At 40.4% G+C, this 22,292-nt stretch overlaps 3 protein-coding genes across 6 annotated transcripts in view; 1 reads left to right on the forward strand and 2 right to left on the reverse strand.

Annotated features, from left to right (window-relative positions):
- Positions 1–755: 755 nt before the first annotated feature.
- On the forward strand, positions 756–5,782 carry LOC118120555 (F-box only protein 47). The gene is made up of 11 exons (XM_035175634.2): positions 756–824; positions 1,361–1,561; positions 1,790–1,951; positions 2,067–2,143; positions 2,706–2,780; positions 3,108–3,216; positions 3,559–3,732; positions 3,965–4,114; positions 4,205–4,347; positions 4,563–4,722; positions 5,267–5,782. The coding sequence occupies exons 2-11, from the start codon at positions 1,375–1,377 to the stop codon at positions 5,365–5,367; spliced, it is 1,338 nt and encodes a 445-aa protein (XP_035031525.1). The 5' UTR covers positions 756–824; positions 1,361–1,374; the 3' UTR covers positions 5,368–5,782.
- A 238-nt stretch (positions 5,783–6,020) lies between these two features.
- LOC118120557 (ADP-ribosylation factor-like protein 6) lies at positions 6,021–9,304 on the reverse strand. 4 transcript variants are annotated; one of them, XM_035175637.2, is made up of 9 exons: positions 8,960–9,304; positions 8,730–8,780; positions 8,564–8,625; positions 8,375–8,443; positions 8,180–8,274; positions 7,562–7,691; positions 6,976–7,031; positions 6,844–6,856; positions 6,021–6,347 (listed from the first exon to the last, which is right to left on the reverse strand). In XM_035175637.2, the coding sequence occupies exons 1-9, from the start codon at positions 9,080–9,082 to the stop codon at positions 6,314–6,316; spliced, it is 633 nt and encodes a 210-aa protein (XP_035031528.1). In that variant the 5' UTR covers positions 9,083–9,304; the 3' UTR covers positions 6,021–6,313. The 4 variants fall into 4 exon arrangements, with proteins under 4 accessions (XP_035031528.1, XP_035031531.1, XP_035031530.1 ...); XM_035175640.2 differs by lacking the exon at positions 8,730–8,780; XM_035175639.2 differs by lacking the exon at positions 6,844–6,856.
- A 1,405-nt stretch (positions 9,305–10,709) lies between these two features.
- The window catches only part of LOC118120443 (ephrin type-A receptor 6), a 155,724-nt gene continuing 144,141 nt past the window's right edge, over positions 10,710–22,292 (reverse strand). The window contains exons 12-17 of the mRNA XM_035175374.2: positions 19,660–19,721; positions 18,979–19,188; positions 17,998–18,147; positions 14,366–14,559; positions 13,903–14,052; positions 10,710–13,032 (exon numbers count right to left, since the gene is read on the reverse strand). Of these exons, the coding sequence (XP_035031265.2) occupies positions 12,918–13,032; positions 13,903–14,052; positions 14,366–14,559; positions 17,998–18,147; positions 18,979–19,188; positions 19,660–19,721 (881 nt within the window). The 3' untranslated portion in view covers positions 10,710–12,917. The remainder of the gene's footprint in view (positions 13,033–13,902; positions 14,053–14,365; positions 14,560–17,997; positions 18,148–18,978; positions 19,189–19,659; positions 19,722–22,292) is intronic.

Below are 22,292 nucleotides of genomic sequence, written 5' to 3' on the forward strand. Positions count from 1 at the left end.
ACGTCGACCGTGTAACACAGGCCGTTCTTATTTTTATGTCTCTTTTATGTGTGCAGAGGTTTGGAAAGCTGCAAACTTCTCTGCACTACACACACCCTTTTAATAATGTGTATACAGAGAAGTACCTCAAGGCAGAAGTGGCCTACTTTAAAGACCACACACACTAGCTTTGTATATTGTTTCTCACATTAGTAAATAGCCACTGCTAATAACTATACAGCTAGATATGCTTTTCTTTGTTTTTAATATTATTACAGTGCAGAGTATAAGGGCCATAATGAAAAACAAGGATTTTTAAAATGATATTGTAATATTACTACTTTATTCTTCTAACATCACAACTTTAATATTAGGACTGTATTCTTGTATGGGATATTTTGACATCCTTCATCATAAAACATTTTAATTCTTGTAATATAACAACTTTATTCATGTGCTAGTATGACTTTAATAATGTAAAACTATGACCTCATGCTCTTAATATTAATACTGTATTCTTGTAATATTGTGACTTCATTCTTGTATTACAAATTTATTCTTGTACTTTTATGAATGAATTGTCTAAACATATTAACTTTATTCTTGTTTTAGTAAGACTTTGTCATAGTACAAAAACTTTACCACGACTTTATTCTTGTAATAGTACAACTTTTTTTTGTAAAATTACGAACATATCATTGTATAATTGAGACTTCGTTCTCATAGCAATACAACTTTATTATTGAACTATTAGGACTTTATTCTGGAATTTTTCCCTTTTAAGAAGCTCTAGTTCTCTGTTGTACTTCAGGGACATTTTTAAAAGTTTCACTAACCTGCGACAGGTGAGTGTCTGAGTAATATTTCATGAAAACTTTATAAACTACTCGAACAGGTTATTGTTTTCTTACAGGAAGAAGAAGTAGTAGTTTATTTTACTGTCAGTGAACTACACTTGTTCATTTGGCGCCGCAGTGACCGGCTCATCAAAGTCAGCTAGCACAGAGCTAACACAGAGATAGGCCAGAGCTAGCACAGAGCTAACAGGCTGCTAACACACAATTAAACACACAACTAACAGGCTGCTAACACAGAGCTAACAGGCAGCTAACACAGAGCTAACTCACTTTTACAGCTGACATCAACCGTCTCTAAGTTTATAGTATCAGTAAGATGTATTTAACTCCAGTGTGTATAACTATTTTTTTCTGCCACTACTTAAATTGAAGCGTTTATAAAGTTAGCCAGCACTAGTTCGTTAAGAGTTCAGTTTAGCTAGCGCTAGCTCGGTTAGCTTGTGACTTAGCCTAGTTGGTTCTAGTCAGAGGAGTTTTAGCTAAGTTAGCTAAAGTATTCTTTAACTCCATGTTTGTCTCTGCAGTGGACTCAGTGGGGATGGTCATGGTTAAGAAAGCTTTGAGAAATGACAGCAGGTACACACTGATGTACAGCAGCCAGAGACACAGGAGGAGCGTTGCCCCGGCCAGAACCATCAGGACCCGCAGCCAGGTGGTCAGCAGCAGTAGCTCCCTCCACACACTCCCAGTGGAGGTGTTCAACATGATCCTGGATCAGCTGACAGGTGAGAAACTGCTTCACCTGATCTTCAATGTGTTTCTGGAACTGAATTCAACACAAGTTGTGTCATGAAAAGTAGTGAAGACATACATGAAGCCCACTGAAGGCTTGGGTGGTAAAAGTTTAGTTTAGTTTTTATGTGTTTGTCAAAAAAACATTTCATTATTTGTATCTGTCACGTTTGCACCAGTTTTATTTAATTTTTGTGAATGAAAATGCTTGTGTTTGTCAGTGCTGGAGATCAGTGTCTTTAGCATGGTGTCCAAAGAAATCACTCAATGCATCTTGGACTACATCTCCACTGCGGCCTGGAAGAATAAAATGATCACCCAAAGATTTCACCACTCCACCTGCAAGGAGCAGATATCCACTATTGGGCACTACAGAAGTCTGGGTATGAAGCAGTTATAGAAGGGATATAGAAGCTACCATGTTTAGTTAAACAATGGGGGAGGCCAGAATTATTAATTTTTTACTTGAATAATGTGCATTTGTTTTGACTGTCTCAGGTTTATTATTCAAGAGATGTACACTTCTGCTACCAACAAAGGAAAGGTTGAAGTTTATCTTTAAGAGGTTCTCTCAGGTAAGAAATGAGTTTAGAAGTGAGAACAGAATATTGTGTGAAGTACTTCAGTCTCTATTTATTTTGATAGGAGCCAAAGAAAATAGAAATAGGCTCTCTGGCTAAGGCAAGCTTATTTTACACATTTAGTGGAGATAAACAATAAAATATTGATTATTTTTAGTTTTTTTAACATACTTTTCAATAATTTTAAGAAGGTTCATTAGAAATATTATGCAAATTTTCAAATTGTCTTCTCTGCATCTGTAAAAAAATAATTTTCCTTATTTAAAATGTCTTCGTTATATGTCAAATAATTTCAGCCTGTTGAAAAATCACTTTGCTCTGAGAATGTCTGATTCATCATTCGATTTGAAGGCACGAGCTGTCGTAGTTTTTACACCTGGTTTAATTGTTTTCATTGTTAACAGCACTAAGCAGTAAAATTGTTAGTATAGAGTACCATGATGATTCTAATTTGCATTATTACATGTGTGACTATTGCACAAGCCTACATACTTATCGATGATTGTATTAAATGGGCAGATTAATCTCACAGAAATGTCCTATTGATTTCTTTCAGATTCCCTGCTTCATGTTAGAGCAGTGTCCAATTCCCAACTGCATCGGTTTCTCCAGCTGTGGTGTCTTGCTCAAGGTGAGAGACTCATATAAAGACTAGAAATTGTCTACTAAACTGATCCTTAATCGAAATTCAAATACAGCTAAGCAACATAATCGCATGCTGACTCCATCAAACCCGAAGACGTCCTCCTCTAATCTACTTATACAATCTTTCTTGTAACAAACATTCACACCCTTTATTTAGAGCCTAGTAAAGTGACATGCTGAAGTGCAGTACCAGGCACAGATAAAGAATCAAAATCAGCTGTCTTTTACAATAACATTTCATAAGGCTCATAAGAATGAATAAACTTTATCAAGACTAATTGTTTTCTTGTTTTTTTGTCCCGTCCCTTTAAAGACACTGATTGCAGGCTGGGATGAGCTGGAGTGCCACAGAGTGTTCAACTTCCTGTGTGAGCTCACAAACCTGCTGCAAAAAGTGGAGGCAGTTATCTCTGCAAAACCAGGTGTGTATTTTAAGTCTGTCTTGGTGTGAAAATACTGCTGAGTGTTGAAGAGGATGGAGCTGAAGTGTTCTCTCCATCAAACCCACTGTGTCCAGTCTGTAATACTTGCATGTCGTTCATTTCAGTCTCCCTGCCTCAGATCCATGGTGATGAAGGCAGTGATGAGCAGAAGTTAGTTTTAAGTCTGAGTTGTTTGAACAACAGAGAAGAGGATGAGCCAATAGCAGTGCTTCCTCTCTTCTCTGGGCCTTCTCCTGATGAGGCTTGTGAAATCCTGAAGCATGTAACAAAAAACATGTTGTCTTACTTACTTTCTTGTCTTTACTTAATGTCTGACGTCAGGGGTGAGGAGGTACCAGGAGGTGCAGTTCCGTCTGTTCTGTCGTCAGGTTCTGTTGGATCCGTGGCTGAACCAGCCAGAGTGTCAGTTCTGGCTAACACAACTTCTGAGGCCTTGGCCCCTGGTCACCCAGGCTCACTTGCTGTTCATCCTCTACGGACCACAGCTGCCTGAGGGTAAGATCACTTTTAAAACCTTTTGTTCAATCCATTTACTTGACTTAATGAGAACATGCCTAATTTTTTGGACAGATTTTTGTTTTGCTGAGATTGATGTTTCTTGATTTGTTTATACTCACACCCTGAGAACTTGTTCAAACTGTTGTTCTTTGCTAAGTTTTTCTGTGCAATCTATCTAATAATTCCCCAAATCTCTGAGTTATAAGTGTGAGTTTCTCTCTTCATGCAGGTAGTCTGGGTTGGCAGGATCTGTTAGAGACAGGGCTGCCTCACACGACCCTGTGGGACCTGGCCCAGGCCATCCTCCTGCTGTTAGGCAAACTAGAAGTCAAAGGCTGGAGCAACGAATCGATGCTGGCGATCCTGGAGGAGCTCATCGGTATCATACTTCAGTGGTTCTTAAATGTGTTCATGTTGTAGACCTCCAGATAGACAGACCACAGTATATTTTGATCTTTATCATGTCCAGTCATTCCCCAGCCGTGGCATGTGGAAAACGTGGCTCGTCTCTTGGTACTGTGCGGCAGCAATCTCTGCTACACCGTCCTGGCCAGCAAGGCCCTGAACGGACGCCTCCAGGAGATCTCCAGACTCATCGTCTACATGATACTGGTGAGATCATCAGCTGCATACTGTCCCATATTCGGCTTTTATTGGCCTTTAATTAAAAATGATATTTGTCATCATTTTCCTTCTTTTGATATGATACAATGCAGTTAGAACACTTGATTAGTTGGTGAATATTAGACTAAACATCTCCGTTCCATCAGAGCAGTTTTCATAAACCTTATCATAAAGTTTTCTGTTTCGTGTGGCTTCATCATCAGGTGTGTGAGAAGGAGGGCTACCACATGAGCTGGGCGGTGAAGTTGGTACGACAGCTTTGTAACGTCTTTAACACCACTCCTGAAAAGTTCTACTTCATCCAACAACTGGAGAACATGTTTGTAGAAGTCACCAGGGAGTTCTTTGATTTTTATGTCACAGGTAAGCGGTGGCACTTTTAAAGTCTTGATTTTATTCCATGAAGTTATTATGTCTTAGCACCAGGACAAATTGTGATTGGTAACTTGAATCTTTGTGGGTACCGTTGTGATTTATTGTGATTTAACACCCACAGTATTTTTGATGTCATCAGAGCAGGATTATAGTGGGTAACGGGTAACAATATGAATGTGGGTCGATTAAATGGAATTTACTGATGGGGAGATGTACAATTGTAAAATTCATATAAATAAATAGTCTGCATATATAGAGAAACCATTCAGTTGTATTCATGGTAGGTGAAACCATAAGTTTAGCTAGTGGCCAATAATACAAACAAATTAACACAATTATTATATGTGGATATATGAAAAAATGTACCTGTTTAAGCCCTGCTGTGGATTATTTATGTTAAGTGTTTATTTCATATATTTAAGCTTGTCATTCATGTCACTACACTCTCGACCACTATGAAGTTATATTCTCTAAACCTGTGGTTCACACACCTTTAGGTGAGTGACCTTTTCCATAACACAATGTGTTCCAGGGAACCACCTTGGAGACAGGGAGAATTTCCAGACGCTGTGTATCCTCATGGAGTCCAGCGCTCGCTTCCACACCAAATTCCTCCACATGCTGCTGAAATAGGACTCATGAGGATTGAAAGTGACACGATGTGGAGCAGAGTAAGAAGAGATGGAGGAGAAAGACACGGCAATAACAAAGGAGAGTAACTATAGAGAGACAGAGCGCGATAAGATGTTTACAACAGTCCTAAGAATTGAACATTGGTGGTGTTGCCATGGTTGGTTTGAAAGTTCAGAGAAATCGGAGGATGGATTTTGCTGACAGTTCACTACATGCTATAAACAAGATTGCATTTGCTTAATTATTTAAACAAACTGCACAGTTATTTATACGAATGACATTTGTCTCAATTAAATATCTATGGTCGCTTTTAACATCTTGGATATTTATAAACAGTTCTTAATATTTATTCATTAACAGTAACAATATTTATTTGATGCTATTTATTCACGTTGCCTCTCTGTGTAAATATAGTTGTGATACAGTGATAACATTGTTTTTTGTATAGTTTATTAAATTTATATATTTTCAGTTCTAATTTGTCTTCATTTACAAAAACAGAAACACAGCAAGCACTCTGCAAATAACACATTTTAACATCCTCCAGGTAGAACAATATTCAGTGGTGACATTAGCATTTACAAAAAAATCAGTTGATGAAATTGATCAATTGTGTCATGGAATAAAAAAGGAGTTTCAGGAAATGTTATGAATGACATTTTTCAACGTTTTTATTTAAAAGGAATACATTCAGACTGTTTACATTTGCTTACTTATAAGATGTAAGCACAACATAGAGCTTTACGTTTAAACACAGTAGTCATACAAATTATACTATAAGTACTTTCTTAAAGAAACATGGTGTCAAACTTGTAGCATGAACAGGAAGTACTAGGCTACTTCACATTTAAGTTTAAGGCCTGCAACATTAAGTGTGATGAATACTCCGTTAGGTGGATGAGATTGAGATTACTGCATCCACGACTCGTCCCTGGTCACAAACCTTTCAGTCGTTCATTTGTTCATTGTTTTGATGTGATCTGAGAAAAAACAGAAACATTTTCTCTATTTAGCCTGGTTGTGTTTGCTTCATATCTGTTTGGATACAGGTTCAAAATGAAAAGCAAAAGTCAAACTTGTAAAAAAAACAGAAAAACATTTTATTTTAAGCTTTTATTTCATAGGACACTGTTAAGTGTTAAAGAGTAAAAAAAAGTGGAGCAGGGAATGGAAAAGACATGCAGCAAACCTTCCATATAAACCGGGTGCTAAGTTTGAGTGGGTTATGTTTTAATTAGCATCTACATTCAAATTGGACAAAGGTAAAAAAAGTTAACCACAACATATACAACACATAGACCTCATTTGGATGGGATTTTTCTAGCGGAGGTTGAGTGATTTAAAAATCATTTTTTCCACACCAGTATGGTTTTTTGGACCTCCCATGTTTTAAATCCTATCCAGAAGGACGCTGATATACAATCTAGCACCACAATCACTTCACGTGTTGACACGAGACGGCACCATGATACTTACTGTGCAATTTGCTCTACAAGTATGGGAAGAAAAGACACAATCTCAATAAGTCTTCAGACAGCATTTGAACATTGATATTGAAACGTTCTCTTTAGACCCAAGCATGACAGTCTGATTAATCAGCCGTGTTACCTTGCAGCCAGTCCAGCCCTTCCTGGAGGCCCTCTCCCTTGATAGCGTTGCTGGCACTGGAAAGAAAACAAGATGTCAAGGAGTTAATCTCTTCGTGGTTCACGTTTACTTTCTCATGACATTTCTGGGATCCTGGATGTTTAAAGCTTTCTAGCTCTTAATCCATCTGCCTCCCATCTGGCTAATGAGTAAACAGGGTGGAAAACGCAGGCACACGAAAGAGAGCTACTCTTTTAATTAACTGTCTGTTGCTCCCAATAATGTTTAACCTGTGAGCAGCAGACAGAAATAGTAAACAGACTAGTAAACAGAACCAGAAAAAGAGCAGAGTAAATATACCTGGGCACTTTATTATCTCTGTTTAAGACTTTAAGCTGTGGAAGCACAAAATGTTGCTGATGGGAAGTTACCAAATTCAGTCAACTAAATGCACCTAAATACCTTCCTTAGAGATACTTCATCAGGGTGAATATTATTACAATAAAGTGGCCACATGACCACAGTACTGTAAAGCAAAAAACAAGCTAAACATTGGAGCTTTGGACAGTGTGCAGCCTCAAATGGACGTATTTGACAGATGTGTTACCAGATGTGCCAGGGTTTGTCTTGGATGTTCTCCAACGACAACATCTGTGAGACCTTGACAGAAGACATGGCGTCCCGCAGGTCCGTCTTGTTAGCAAAGAACAACACTGGTATCTTTTTGCTGCGGATATCTGGGTGATGAGAAAAACATGTTGGCCACTGAGATCATAGCCAAGAGAAAAGATCAAAAAGATCAAATGATGTTAACACCGATACTGATTATTGTCAGTTTGGGATGAAAGTTTCAAGATAGCTACATTTCAACATTTGCATTTGTTTGTCAAAGAATGTAAATTCTGTCAGTGTTGGATAATGATTTACAATAGAGAACTAAAACTAGATACTCATTGTATTGTTGTGCTTAAAGAAATGATGAGTCAAATAAACTAAGGGTGGTCTTCCACTGGAAACATCAGACTCCTATATATATATAATAAAAGAATTCTCTCCATTATTTCACAGATAAACCCTAAACCATGCCAGATATTTTGATATAGTCCAATATATATCTTAGTAAACAGTATCCTGCAGTACCATGTCAGGTTAAATAAACTGGAAACTGTATCCACAAGGTGCTTTTTTCAAAAAATCATTGCGACAGAATTCATGTATTTTGTACCCTCGTGGTTAAGAAGAATATCGAGCTCCTCTTTGGCAACGACCATCCTCAGTTTGTCTCCGCTGTCGATGACAAAGATGATGGCGTGACTCTCTCTGAGGGGGACAGGAGCACAGACGTTACAACCGACACACAACCCTGCTGATATGTATTTAATATTTAGAATGAGTGACGGGCACATCGTGTGTTTCGTACTTGTAGTAATGCTCCCACAGGTTTCTGTATCTGCTCTGCCCGGACATATCAAACACTGTGAACGACAGGCTGCTCGCAGAGGGAGGGAGAGGAGGGGGATCAGCTCAGGATGATGATGCTGCTTCAGTCATTTAATACATTATTTATGAAAATTGGTTGAAACACATTTTAATATCTGTGGGATTCTACCTTGAACTCTTGAACTTTTCAATGTTGAAGCCAATTGTTGGGACTATTTCTTGTGCCTGGGTCTGCATGCACACACACACACACACACACACACACAAACAGACAAGTAATGGCAATAGTACGTCAACAAGTACATGGTATGAGGAGAGTATGATATTGGCTTTACCTGACTAACATGTTTCCACTCCTCTGACAATGGGCCTACATGATTCGAACGCTGAAAACAAGCAATCAGTGAATGATTGCAGTGAAATGAAGAAGATTTTGAAAGGCCTTCTCATTGTGTTAAAAAAGATTAGTGTTTGTATAACAAGTCTGAGTGCGCTCACGTGGCAGGGCTACATGAAGAAAGGCCTCTCACTTAACTCACAACGTAGCCCGGTGTCGTGCACTTACATTCGCCGGCTTCAGTTGGTTGATGATGGTGGTCTTGCCGCTGTTGTCCAGCCCCAAACACAAAACGTTGACCTCTTTCTTCTTCAGGCCGAGCCAGCCCGACAGTTTATCCAGCAGCCCCATGACACTCTGTTATTACCTCTTCACCATTTAAACCTTCAAACACATAAACCCCTAGGTGGTCCAATCACTGGTAATTATGAGCCCTACATCTGCAAAATCTCAAAGAAGCGAAAAAATTGAAAATAGCCGTGGAATAGCGTGTCCCCACTTGCAGAGAATTGTGTCACACGCTGAGATGCCGCCTGGGCATCCCAGCTTGTGACAGGTAATCCTATTAGGGAGCGAATTAAGCTGTTGTGAACCACCCGGTGACCTGATCATGGTGAATGGAGCTTCCCAGTCCCCCCCTCCAATCCTAATGCATTGGATTTATTACTTTAAAGCACATTTCCTGTCAGAGGGGGCCCCTCTTATATCGGCCCCTTGAAGGCACATACAAACAAAAAGCAGCAGCAGCTTCGGCATCTTCTGAAGTTAAATAAAAAACAAAAGTGCGTCAATCTGTTGTTCTACTATCTGACTCAATCCATCTGTTACAGATGGTAGCGTTGTTGTAAATTACAACAAATAAGCAGCAACATTCCAAGATACATTTCCAATTGTCAAAATCTGAAAAAGGGATCATGGTCACAATAAACTCACATGACAACATAATAATCAAGACATCTGTCTTTGAATTAAATATCTAAAGTTAAAACTGCATTATAATGAGAAGAACTGAATTTAGCCTCATCACATGGCAGCTCTGGAGATACTCACTGGTCCAACAGCGCCATCTCTTGGTGATTAGTTACGTGTGCTTATGTAAATTTCCTGTTGAAGAATAAGACAGAAGTAACTAAATGTATTACCGTGCACAGTGAGAATTGAAAGTGATGTGATATAAATGAGTGTAATTGGTGCTTAGACCCTTTGTGATGTGATCAAAGTTGAAAGGGGGCAAGGCTGCATACTATAGGAAACCTGCCAGGGTCTAGATACTGGTGGTGGTTGATGGGATCTAGAAAATGTTGAGGAGCTGAATGAGATGAGTGAACTCAAATGGACTCGACCAGGGCTCTTGAGGTGGAGACTGGAGGCAACTGAGGAGAACGAGGGACACAGCGAATCACTGAAATGACAGCTGGCAGAGAGAACAACACATTGAAAGTTGTCAGCAACGACATGATTGGCTGAAGAAGATTATGGGAAAATCTGAGTGGATTACCATACTCATTCAAGAGTCAGCTGATTAGAAGAGGCAGGAAGGGGGAAGAGTTGTGAATGAAGGAGACTTAAAGAAAGTCTCCCTGATTGAGCTTCATTTTAAACACAGTTAAATACATGTGACAATAATATTGTTAGATTTTGTTTTTTCATATCTCTGGGAAGAAAAAATTAAAACATGTCTTTTAAAAAGTGTCATATGAAGACATTTTCATATATGATATATATATTTATATATATGTATATTCTGAGCGGACATCTGCCAACAGTGAGGTGAGTTGAGCCCTGGTTGCAGCGTTGACTCTGTCTCTGTGATGAAATGTTAAAGTTCTTCAAGTTTCTCCTCCACTAAAACAACAGTGTTTCACAGCCTGAGAGATATAAGATAGTATTTCTTCCACTGAATCAATGTCGCTTTCGATTGTCTTTGCTCGGCCCCAGATTTAAAAAAAAAGAAAAGAAAGAAATAATCGAAACCAAATTAAATGAGCAGTCAACCACCAGAACTGTTCATCTTTATTTGCAAATAAATATTCGCTGTAACTGCCTCTTACAGTGTGCAAGATCTACAACATCTCTTTGGAAATCATAGAAAAATAAGATACAAGAATTATAAGTTTACTTGTACTTTGTACAAAAGAACGTTCTAACATTGCTCAGCAGTAGAACATGCTAAACAAACAGCATCTGATATTCTCCGTTATTCTGCAGAGGGGGTGGTGACGGTGGGCGTGGTGTGTACAAATATGTCCACGTGCTGGGATGTGTGCGCGTGCACCTTCCTGCTGCTGGCGGCCTGGATGGATGAGGGACTGTGGCACAGATCTCTGGATCCACTTTGCCTTTGACTTGAATCACCCAGTTTGTCTTAGAAACCACAGCTGTAGACGAGCGGCCGCTCTCTTTAACATGGATAACAACTCAAACTAATGGCTAGGTCCTGTGACTGCACTTATGTTCTACTCTAAAGCGTTTCCGTCTTGCGAACTGTAAGGCATTCAGTGTGTGTATGTCATTATGTGTGTGTGTGTGTGTGTGTGTGTTACTGTTGATGTTAGAATGACACATGAAGAGTTGTGATGCTGCTGTTGACACTTATTCTGTCTCTTCCTTCCTGAAAGTCCTTTAACCGGACAACTCCTTCCTTATCACATCAAACAAATGATGCCGTCTTCCCTCGCTGCTTTCGACCAATCAGGCTTTAGCTTCTTCTGATATTCTGCTTCCTGTTCACCATTGATTTAAGACGACGAAAAAAAGAAGAAAAGACTTCAATGGCAGAAACATCTGAATACGTCTGACATCATCTACTGCAGATTTCCATTTAGGATTACGCTTATTCTACACAGATTTTCCTCAAACTGCCACAAACGGCACAACCTTTAACACGACCACAACGTTAGCACGGACTGGAGTAGACGTCGCATTCGCTCGAATCCACCCGGCAGCTTTTACACCTGAGATGGATCTACCCGCTCGGACATTCTTGGTTCAACTTTGTCCCGGAAGCACGAAACGATGAATGTGCATGAAAGGGAATCCTGAAAAACCAATCTAAGTACATTTTACTTTTCCAGAAGACACCTCCTAACCTGTACAGTATCTAAGATCCGTGAACATTCATATGTTAAGACAGTGGAGATGTGTGTACTTTCAGGCAACGTATAACATTCACAATCCAAAAGAGAAACAAAAGAAAAACAATCAGGCTGATCACACAACTGTGAGAACTGCTAAAAAAAAATTAGACTTGTATGGTTATTTATCTGAAGGCAACGGATCCGGTTCTGCGAGCTTATAAGCGTGAGGATAAAAACAGGTGGACGGCGAGGGCGCGTGAGCCTCGTGTTTGTTTACATGTCAACAAGAGTTGTCTCATTGCACTGTTCATATCTCGCTGAGATACTGAGGTGACTGCATAACACTGTATTGCTGACTTGGATTAAAAAAAATCTTAAATAAATAATTTTTTTCAATAATATCCAGATTTACTAGGGCTTTCACATACAGGACTGCACATATATAGATATTAGGTTATGATAATAATTATCGATTAATTGTCTATACACTTTTAAAACATTCAAGACATCTCCATAACTTGCTTCTTTCTTCAAGTATTAGCGTACGATATTCTCTGGGGGAGCGGGGGAACGAATAATAAATAAACTGTGATAAATCTTTAAACTCCAAAATAGAAGATACTGAGGGTATTTTTTTTTTTTTCTCAAAAGACAAAATGTTTCGATTGCACACCTGATAGCAGCTACAAGAGCACAAAACTCAGAGCGAGAAAAGAGGAAACAAAAGTCAAAATATTCAGTAGATTATGTTTGCAAATCTACATCTCTAGATATTGTTGCTCCACACAAAGTACTGCTGCTGCAACAAGGCATTACATTCCCCTAAGTGAGGGCCTGGGTCAGTCTGTAGAGTCTGTCAGGCTGGATCAGTCCGGCACACCGGGACCAGGTTTACTGGGAGAGGGGGTGTGTAGTAGAAAAAAAGTCTGGTACTACTGGACGTGAGGGAGACCACGGGGGCTGTCTGCTGTGCTAAGTCTGTCCAATGACCTCCTGTACGAGGGGGCTGAGACTCAGGCACAGGCTGGAGACTGTCTCTACTACGGTCTAGACTTCACTTCCGTCCGGTCCACCTGTCCATCCGTCCCAGCTTGTGTTCATGGTCGTCCTCATACATGGAAACCTTTCTCCTGTTCGTGCAGCAGCTGAAGGCGAAGCGTCTGTAAGCTGCTGATGATCCGCCTCTGGTGGCCGATCAGGTCCACGCCTGTACGCCTCACATCTCTAGGTCCAGAGGAGAAACACAAACACAGGAGGACACAAAACGCTTTAATTATACTTGTGAGGACTCTACTATGAGTCTACTATGACCTATCGTGCAGCCTGCCACCAGGTGGGCTATTGAGATGCTTTGGCTTCACTTTTGGGCAGCTGTCCTGTCATCCAGCTTCATACGTCATCATATGGTTAAGACTTAGTGCAGAGAATAAAGCTGTGACTCAATTCTCATACTTTCATATTCACACAGGTGCATTCACACTGACAACAAGCAGTGCACTGTAAGTATCCATGTGGTGCATTTAAAAAGTTCTAAAAGATGAGTTTGAAACATTGGATGCTTCTTGACCAGCAACTGTCGCCAACTTGTCTGTGGCAGAAGTGGAGGGACCACAAACGTATGTTCAAACCATGGCTGTATTTAAAAATGGACGACATGACATCCAAAACATCTCAAGTAGATCATTTAGCAGGCGACATCACTGTCCTAATGTTGTGATCATCATTGCAGGTGAGTGAACATCAGCTGAGTCTGATTTCAAACATGCACTATGTGAGTATACAGTGTGCACAGTGTTCTACATCTAATGAAATCAGATTTGAGACATAGCACTGTCTGTATGCAAGAACCCACGCAGAGCTGATCAAGTGACCTTAATGAAATATAACTGAAGCATCTGAATAATTAAAGGGCTGCTTCAGTGATTGAATCACACACTTCAGATCAAAAACATTCCCATAACTCATCTACATAGCCTCTTTCATTACACCCTCCCTCCCTCTCTCCTTACACCCCCACTTTGAAACAAGCTCCTTGTTATTAATGTTCGGTTTCCTGCCATCAAATAATGGTTATATGTAGACATCTCGACTCACTCAATACTCATCCTGGCCACAGAATCCAATGAGTTGTAGCCTGCCGCCATGAAACTGCTATTGTACTGACTCATCTTGATGGAGTCCAGCCAGTCGCTGACGGAGATGAACATCGGGTAGTCCATTTCCTCCCCCGGAGACTCTGGTAGACTGATGCAGAAGAAATGTCAGATTGGGTTTATTGTTATTAAAGCATCTCAGAGTTGGATAAGTGATGTGACTGACAAAGTTCTCAGAGTGACACATCCTTTTTAGGCGTAGGAGTAAAAGCATTTATCAACCCTCTTAACCAACAACAGTCATGTGATCTTTGCCTTAAGGAGAGATGTCCTGTTACAGCTCAGTTTTTATTGTCCTGTTCAGGGGTAAACTAAGTTTCTTGAAAAGAAATATGCTCCCTGGTCACCTCCACTCAAATGACCCTACACTGCATTCACAGAGATAGAAACACTCAGTGCTGTACCTCTGAATGTCCTCCACCAGCGGCAGCAGGCTGCTGGGGTTGCGGATCAGTTTATCCAAGAAGGACACAACGTCGGTGAACTTGGGCCGATGACTCCTCTCCTTCTGCCAGCAGTGCAGCATCAGCTGGTGCAGCGCCACAGGGCAGCCCATCGGCGCCGGCAGCCGGTAGCCCTCTTCAATGGACAGGATCACCTGCAGAAACAGTTGGATGTTATAAACAGTGAAGTCCAAAATGTTGACGGCTTGAGAAATGGTTGAGATATCTACTGAGTTTCATAACCAGTCGGCTCAGAGCCAGTTTAAAAAGCTGTTTCTCTGTGAAGGCTGCAGCACAGCAGAGAAACACAATAAACCATTGTTCACAATGGTAATGCCAACATGCTAATGTTAGGCAGGTGAATTATTCATCATATTCACCTCTGTAGTTTGATTTGTTGCTGACAAATAGTGCTGCCATGGCTACAAACCGAAGAATGACTATAAGATCATGGAATATTTAATAATTAATGACCAGTTGTAAGTCTGCAGCAAAAATAATGATTATTTGCTTGATCCGATGTCATAAATCAGACAAATAACGGATGAATACATAAACAGATGATCACTTTTATTAACTTTGATTGCCCACAACCTTCTCCTTGGGTGTTCGATGTCCAGTTTAGAACAAATATGTTTGAACTTGATCTATAACTTCTGTTCAAACCTGGTCTTGACCATAGACTGTATATAAAGATGGTCGACATGACAGCTCCCCAAAAGTAAAAGCCAAAGCATCTTGATCCCCATCTAGTGGCTGGCTCCAGTACAGGTCAAAAATCCTGCCTCATCCATGATAGTGAATGGGACATTGACAAAACCAAAAAGTCAAAGAACATATCGAATACATTTTTCCCTAAGATAGTTTTTGTGATTTTAGGTAGTTCTTATCGCAGAGATGTATGTTTAAGTATTTATTTTGGTTTTGATTAGTTATTTGGTGTTTTAAAAACGAGGTGAAACGTCATGATTGACAGCTGAGACTGGCCTGAGATTGATTGATTCTGTGTATGGATGGGACGTCACTATCTCGGCTCCATTCCCCAATCACTACAGTGCAGAAATGGCTACAAGCACAGAGTTTGTATCCAGAATATTTTGGCTTCATTTCAGGATAGTGGGAGGAAGTGGAGACAGGTCGTCCATCTGTATTTACAGTCTATGGTCTGGACTGGATCAATCAGTTTGCCAGGATGAATCAGAGCTGATATGTATAAGCCTCCCTACAGAACATCCCCATGCAGTCCCACCTGGGGTTCCGTGTGAGAGTAGAGCTCCATGTTTCTTTGTAGGGTGCAGTGGTAAGTGGCTGACCAGGATGAAATGGTGTTAGGTGGGTTTTGCAGCTTGGCCGCCCTTTTGCTATGGAAAGAACATCTAAGCAATTCCCAAATCCTCCCCAAACCCTGGGACCTTAGTGCATGTGTGTGCGTGTGTGTGTGTGTGTGTGTGTAGATGTGCACAAGTCTGTGTGTAAGGGGATTACGGCGGAGCTTTCACACTCAGTGGAGAGAGGGATGGATCTGATTCCTGCATGCCCCCCTCCAATCCCTGACCACAGCTCACGGATCAGCGGGTTGCTCAGCCGCACTGAATCCTCAGCTTTAAACTCCCCCCTCTACTGGACCGCAGTCGTCTGAACCTCTGACCTTTACCGCTCTCGCTCATCTTTTTCATCCTTCTGCTGGATCTCTGTTCCGAACCTGCTCTCTCTCAGAGGAAAGGGTTTTTGATGTGAGAAAACAGCCGGGGATCAGATTGAAGGGCAACAATCTTAACAGATATAATGTTTAAAAAAAAAAGAAAGAAAAGGATTTTACTCAGCGGAGCAGGGGCGTGAAAAGAGAAGTCAAATCCTGAAGCGTGTTGTAGTGTTGATGTTAGAGAAGGCGTGTGGGCAACATTTACAGTTGGGGCCCAACAACTTAAAATTAAGCCTTGTGTAGGTTCAAACAGGACACGTCTCGTCATCCACTCCGGCTGTTATCCAATAAGTCACACACCACCCACAGCCACTCTCACGTGAAGGCGGCCCATTTACATATGATGCCCTCCTCACTGATCCCTGCTTCTTTATTGCTGCCTCACACTGATGCTGCATCCATCGCCCCAAGCCTCCACCTTTCCACTTAAAAGTCTAAACCAGGATCAAATGCTTAATGCATAATGTTCTAATGTTTCTCAATGTCTTGCTTTGGGCTCATTCTTATCTTGTGGTCCCTGTTTAGTTTTGCCAGCGACAGGTTATGGAGGAAAAAACCCAAGATGAACAAAAAGAGCTTGAGGACGTATCTCTCACTGATGATTGGATGTACAATGTCATGCAAATCATCAGTACTTCATATATTTTCAAAAGAAGTTTAGGTAAGCACTGTTATGCCTGAGCATCATGTACTAAGTACAACTTGGAAGCATTATAGAGAAATCATGTCTTCAATAGGCGTTTACATTATTACAGTTACACACAGTATGTCATACACAGACTGAACTTTTCTTTAAGGTCGCTTGTGATATTTTTAGTCTAAATATAAAAGTGAACTCTTCATAGATAAAACAAAAAACAAATTTAATATTCTCCACTGGAAATTGCAAACCTGAGAGATTAGAAGAGAACCAAAAAATACAAATAGGAAATACAAGTTAAATAGACTGACTGGATTGATTGAATAGGATTTATGCATGAAAAATAAACAAAGACATTGCTGATGCTATCGTGTCGACCTTTATTCTGATGAAATTCAACTTGGATCCTTTTTTATTCTCCTATCTGTGTTAACCAGGGTTGTTCTTATATACTTTATCATTCCTGCTGCAATGTCATAAAGATGCAAATATATGACTGAGAATAATGCTTTTAATTTGAAACTACAGATACAGGAAGTGGAGATAGAAATATTTAATTATTTAATAATGAGTAAACCTGTTTCGTTTGACACAAGTGAGGACCCAAATGCAGATGAGGGACTTAAAAGGAAGAGCAACAGAGTAAAGTGTTTAATTATATAAACAGGTTTACAGTCACTGGAAGGCAGGAAGGCAAACAAACCAAGACAGAAAATCCCAAACTAAAGGTCGAGCAGCAAACAACAGAACCTGTCTCTGTGAAATGTCCTTAGTTTGGGTTTTATTTGTTTACACAATGTACTATTGTGCAGCTGCTGTAGCACTTTGGACCAGGAAAAAGTTCTCCATGGGGACCACAAAGTATATTTGGTTTGATTTGATTGGACTAGAAACAAGGGAAACACTGGGGGAACGATCGGTTGCAAAGTTGAACTGAACTAAACAGAAACCCAAGGGGAATGAAAACAGACAAACTGACACAGAGGAGTGGAAGCGGAGAGACTGAATGCACCAGGGAGGCTGCAGGGAAACTGAACTAACACTGGGAGGTGCAGATAATCACAAGGACAAGAAACAGGACAAAGACAGAAAGAAAAGTAAGAGACGCATGGAAAATGGCTTCAAAATAAACCAAGAAAACATGGACTCAAAGTGCAAACAGGAAAATCGGGTCCAAACACAAAGAGTCAAAAGTTAAATGAATTGTATCTCATATGACACGACTGTATTATGAATGACCACAATACTCACGTCCTGATTGGACATCTCCCAATATGGCCGTTCCCCATACGACATCACTTCCCACATGACGATGCCGTAACTCCACGCGTCACTGGCCGAGGAGAATTTCCTGTATGAGATGGCCTCAGGGGCCGTCCATCGGATTGGAATCTTACCACCCTGTTCACACACACACACAAACACACAATGTAAAACAAAGACACACACAAATATGAATACACCCTCGTGGATACAACCTGAAGAGTAAACCCCCCCTTAGTGACACCCACTGTTGTGTGTATTAGGTGCAGCATCAATTAAATAATTCTGATATTACTTCAGCATCTCAGTAGCCTCAGTACAAATATTTTCTTTGCTTTCCAGCAGAGTTGAGACAAAAGCAAGTTGTTTTGATGCATGAGGAACCATTTTAGGTGCAGACTTATATATTAAAAAATCAGCAAATACATACAAAATAACATCACAAATATTTTTGAGAATATAAATGAGAGGCTACGATAAATGAACAGTCGGTACTGGAACATCCCGTCTACACAATTTACCCACTAATCCCAATAGAAATCCATGATGCGCTCAGTTCCTACACGTCTAACGTTGTCAAGGTCAAATTTGTGCATCAAATAGGCTCCGCGACAACTACACTGAATGTTCTTAAATGAAATCAAATATTATAAAAAAAAAAAATAGAATGGGTTGATGTTATAATATGCTACTTTCAAAATACAGAAATAAACTGATTTAAGTTGCTGTCCCTCACCAGTAGGGGGTGCAAAAGCCCCCTCAGCACCCTTACTTCCATTGACTTGTCTGTGCTTATAACTCCTGTGCTTTTTCTAGTTCTAGTTTCCCACCTTTACCACTGACGTTTTCTCTCAAATGCAAAACCTAACTGGGTCAAGATGTTGCTGTTGTACCACCGAAGTACAACATTTTAAATATTTAAGAATTTGAGTTGTGGAGGGTTTCGGAGGGTGCAATAAGTGGGTGTACCGTTGTGGTGTACGCAGCCTCCGGGTCGTCCTCCAGCACTCGGGAAAGGCCAAAGTCGGACACTTTACACACCAGGTTGCTGTTGACCAGGATGTTTCGCGCTGCCAGGTCTCGGTGAACGTAGCCCGTGTCTGACAGGTACTTCATACCCGAGGCGATGCCACGCAGCATGCCGACCAACTGGATGACAGTGAAGTGACCGTCATGTTGCTGACAGGGTGGAGAGAGAGAGAGAGAGAGAGGGAGAGGTGGATGAGCTGACAGAGAGGGAGCCATTGCAAAAAGCAGAGACAATATAAACAACCGGAGGGAAAAAGACGGATAAAATGACGAAAACAAAGGAATAAAACAAGTTTTAGATGTGTAGAAACAGAATACAATGTGGAATACTCTGTTTACAGTCTGTGGGCCTCAGCTAAACGCAGAGTCATTAAACCTCAGCCAGAGACTGAGGGTGAACTCGTTATCCGGCTGCAAGGCCTGATAATGACCTGACTAACACAGACGTGCCAAAATATTGTTGTTCGTACAGACCGAGGCACGGGCATTGATGTGTTTTGCTTTCTTTTGTCTTTTTATATCAGTGGTCTTGTCATGTGGTTATTTCCCGGAGAAAAAAAACCCTGAGGCCAGAGACAAACGTAAATCACAGTTGAGTTCTTTGATCGCTTCAACACTCACCCTCAGAAATGAGTCCAGTGATCCGTTCTCCACGTACTCCACCACAATCATCACAGGTCGGCCTGCAAACACACAAACACTTATTATTTCTACAAAGATTATTTTCTTGCAATTGTAAATATGAGATCAAGCAGGAAAACCCAGAGAAAATAAATAACCCAGTCAGTCTGCTCCTCAGAGGGAACCACTGCTCAGCAAGTGCTCTCTCTTTGTGTTGTGTGTCTGTAGAGACTCATGCATCACCAACAGCATAATGTGATCCACAGATCATGTGGAGGCCATTTGATGACACAGGCATTAATAAATATAAGAGTATGAGGTGCAGTTAAAAGCTCATGAGAGAGTGTCCGGGTCTCTATATGTCAGAGTAAGTATCAGAGGTTGATATTTTTGGATGAAAGACGCCCTCAGGCTGGGTTTTGTGTGAAAAATATTTAAATTTGACCTTAAAACGTGAATGGCTACTTGTCAATAAAATCTCTAAAATAAAAACTTCTTGATAAATAGCAATAAACCATTATTTCTAGAGCACTTATTTTAACAAGCTTTACAAAATACAACACAGATCAAAACAAGAGAAAATATGGAATATAACATAAAAGAATAGATATTATGAATATATATATATATTAAGAACAAAAACTCGGTTATCTGTTAGAAGAGAGAGAGAGAGAGAGAGAGAGAGAGAGAGAGAGAGAGAGAGAGAGAGAGAGAGAGAGAGAGAGAGAGAGAGAGAGAGACCAAGCGCAGCTGATTGATGCATCAAGTGGAGTTTCTGAATTCCTAATTCCCTTTCTTCCATCTCGACATGTTCTACCTGGAGATGCGAGCTGTTCCGCATTCAATCCATCTACGACATAAAACATTCATTAGAAACAGGTGCAGCTCTGGTTTACAGCTGGGAGGCAGCGGGTCCAGGCGTGTGTGCCGCTGAGCTGTAAACTGTTCTGAGCTGCTGGAAACAGAAATAAAAGTGTCACTGTGGTGCAGTCACACGGCGGTATCACCCCATTGCAAACCAAGCCACCTCTCTGCCTCCCAAATGGGAACATGAAAGGTTGTGTTGTAATGTCAGTACAGAGATTTGTAAAAAAGATTCCTTTCATACATCTGAATGGATGCAGGGTATCTCCTGTTTCACAGGGCTACAGCACAATGTGTGAAAGCAGGGACCCTTTGTAGAATAAAGGCATTTGATTCCAATTTAATGGCTTTGAGCTACTAGATACAAATATAGATCTGATTTTACATCGCTGTGTGGTTTGATGAAATTAATGTAAAATCAGACACAAGGGATGTTAATTGATGTAAAAGACACAAACAACAACCATAACGTTAGTTTAAATGTCAACGCCACAAACAGAAAGGTGATATGTTCATATGTGTCACCGTGTTTGCTTTCAATTCAAAAAGTTAATAAAAGCTGTTGTGTGCTGCTCTTTCTCCGAGGTGGGGAAGTTCCAGAGGTGAACAATTTCCAGAACATAATACGTAGTCTTCAGATCTATAGTCTAAAGAGAGCAGATGACACAGAGGGTACAGGTACAGATGGATGGATGAGCAGAGCCTGCACTGAACTGTAGCACTTAACAAAACTGACACAATCTGCTTGTTGTTGTTGTTTCCATCAAAATCTTACCATCTTATCCTTAAATGTACAGATTCTGTCGCTGCACACAAATCCAGCAGGGACGCACAGGAAATGATGTGATCAAGCTTGGCTTTCCTGAGCTAATTAGCGGGGTCTGGATACAATCTAAAGTTGCGCGGTGCAGCGCCCCGACACAAACAAACACACCTGTTTACCAGACTCCAGTGTGTCACCTGTTATTTCAGTGCAGGTAAAGCAGTCAGTCACAGCACAATACTTCCCATAATTAGTCTCTGAAGAACAACAACAGCTGGAGGGAAATGGAAGATGGAGAGACAGAGAGAAAGACAAACAGACGGCTCCACTGAAATAAAGCCTTTCTATAGGATGCCCCACTGTCAAGCTGACAGGATTCGGGGTATATATTCGAGTGTGTGTGTTGTGTTGTGTGTGTGTGTGTGTGTGTGTGTGTGTGTGTGTGTGTGTGTGTGTGTACGCAACCATGCAAAATAGTTTGTTCTAATAACTTCCTCTCTTATAAACACAGATATGTTAAACCTGGTAATCCTGGTTTCTTCTTACTCAACAAACCACATTCAATCATTTTGCCGAATGATTTTGAAGCTCGTCATATTTAACAGTGAATAAAGTTCAAAATTCAATGTTGGTGAACTACTAATACATGTACGATAAGATAAACTAATACTAATGAGTATGACAGCACTTACAGTAATACTTTATTTTGACGGAACATGCATAAAAAAGTAAACTAACATATCCCGCTCATGTTGCATGTATGTATAATCTGTGTTTATTATTATTATCATTATTATTTGATAAAAGACCTGTGCAGGGTGTATCCCACATTTGCCACTGCTGTTGCTCCGGCCCCTCTGTGGCCCTCAGGGATGAATGGATGAATTTATTGATAGAATCATAGGAGCGCTTACAAATCATAAGATTACTTAGTATCTGTTTCTGTAGGTTCAAACCACAACTCATCAAAAACAGTGAAGTAAATGGACCTTGGAGTAATTGTTTC

This window comes from Hippoglossus stenolepis, chromosome 13, assembly GCF_022539355.2.
Source record: "Hippoglossus stenolepis isolate QCI-W04-F060 chromosome 13, HSTE1.2, whole genome shotgun sequence".
NCBI lineage: Eukaryota > Metazoa > Chordata > Actinopteri > Pleuronectiformes > Pleuronectidae > Hippoglossus > Hippoglossus stenolepis.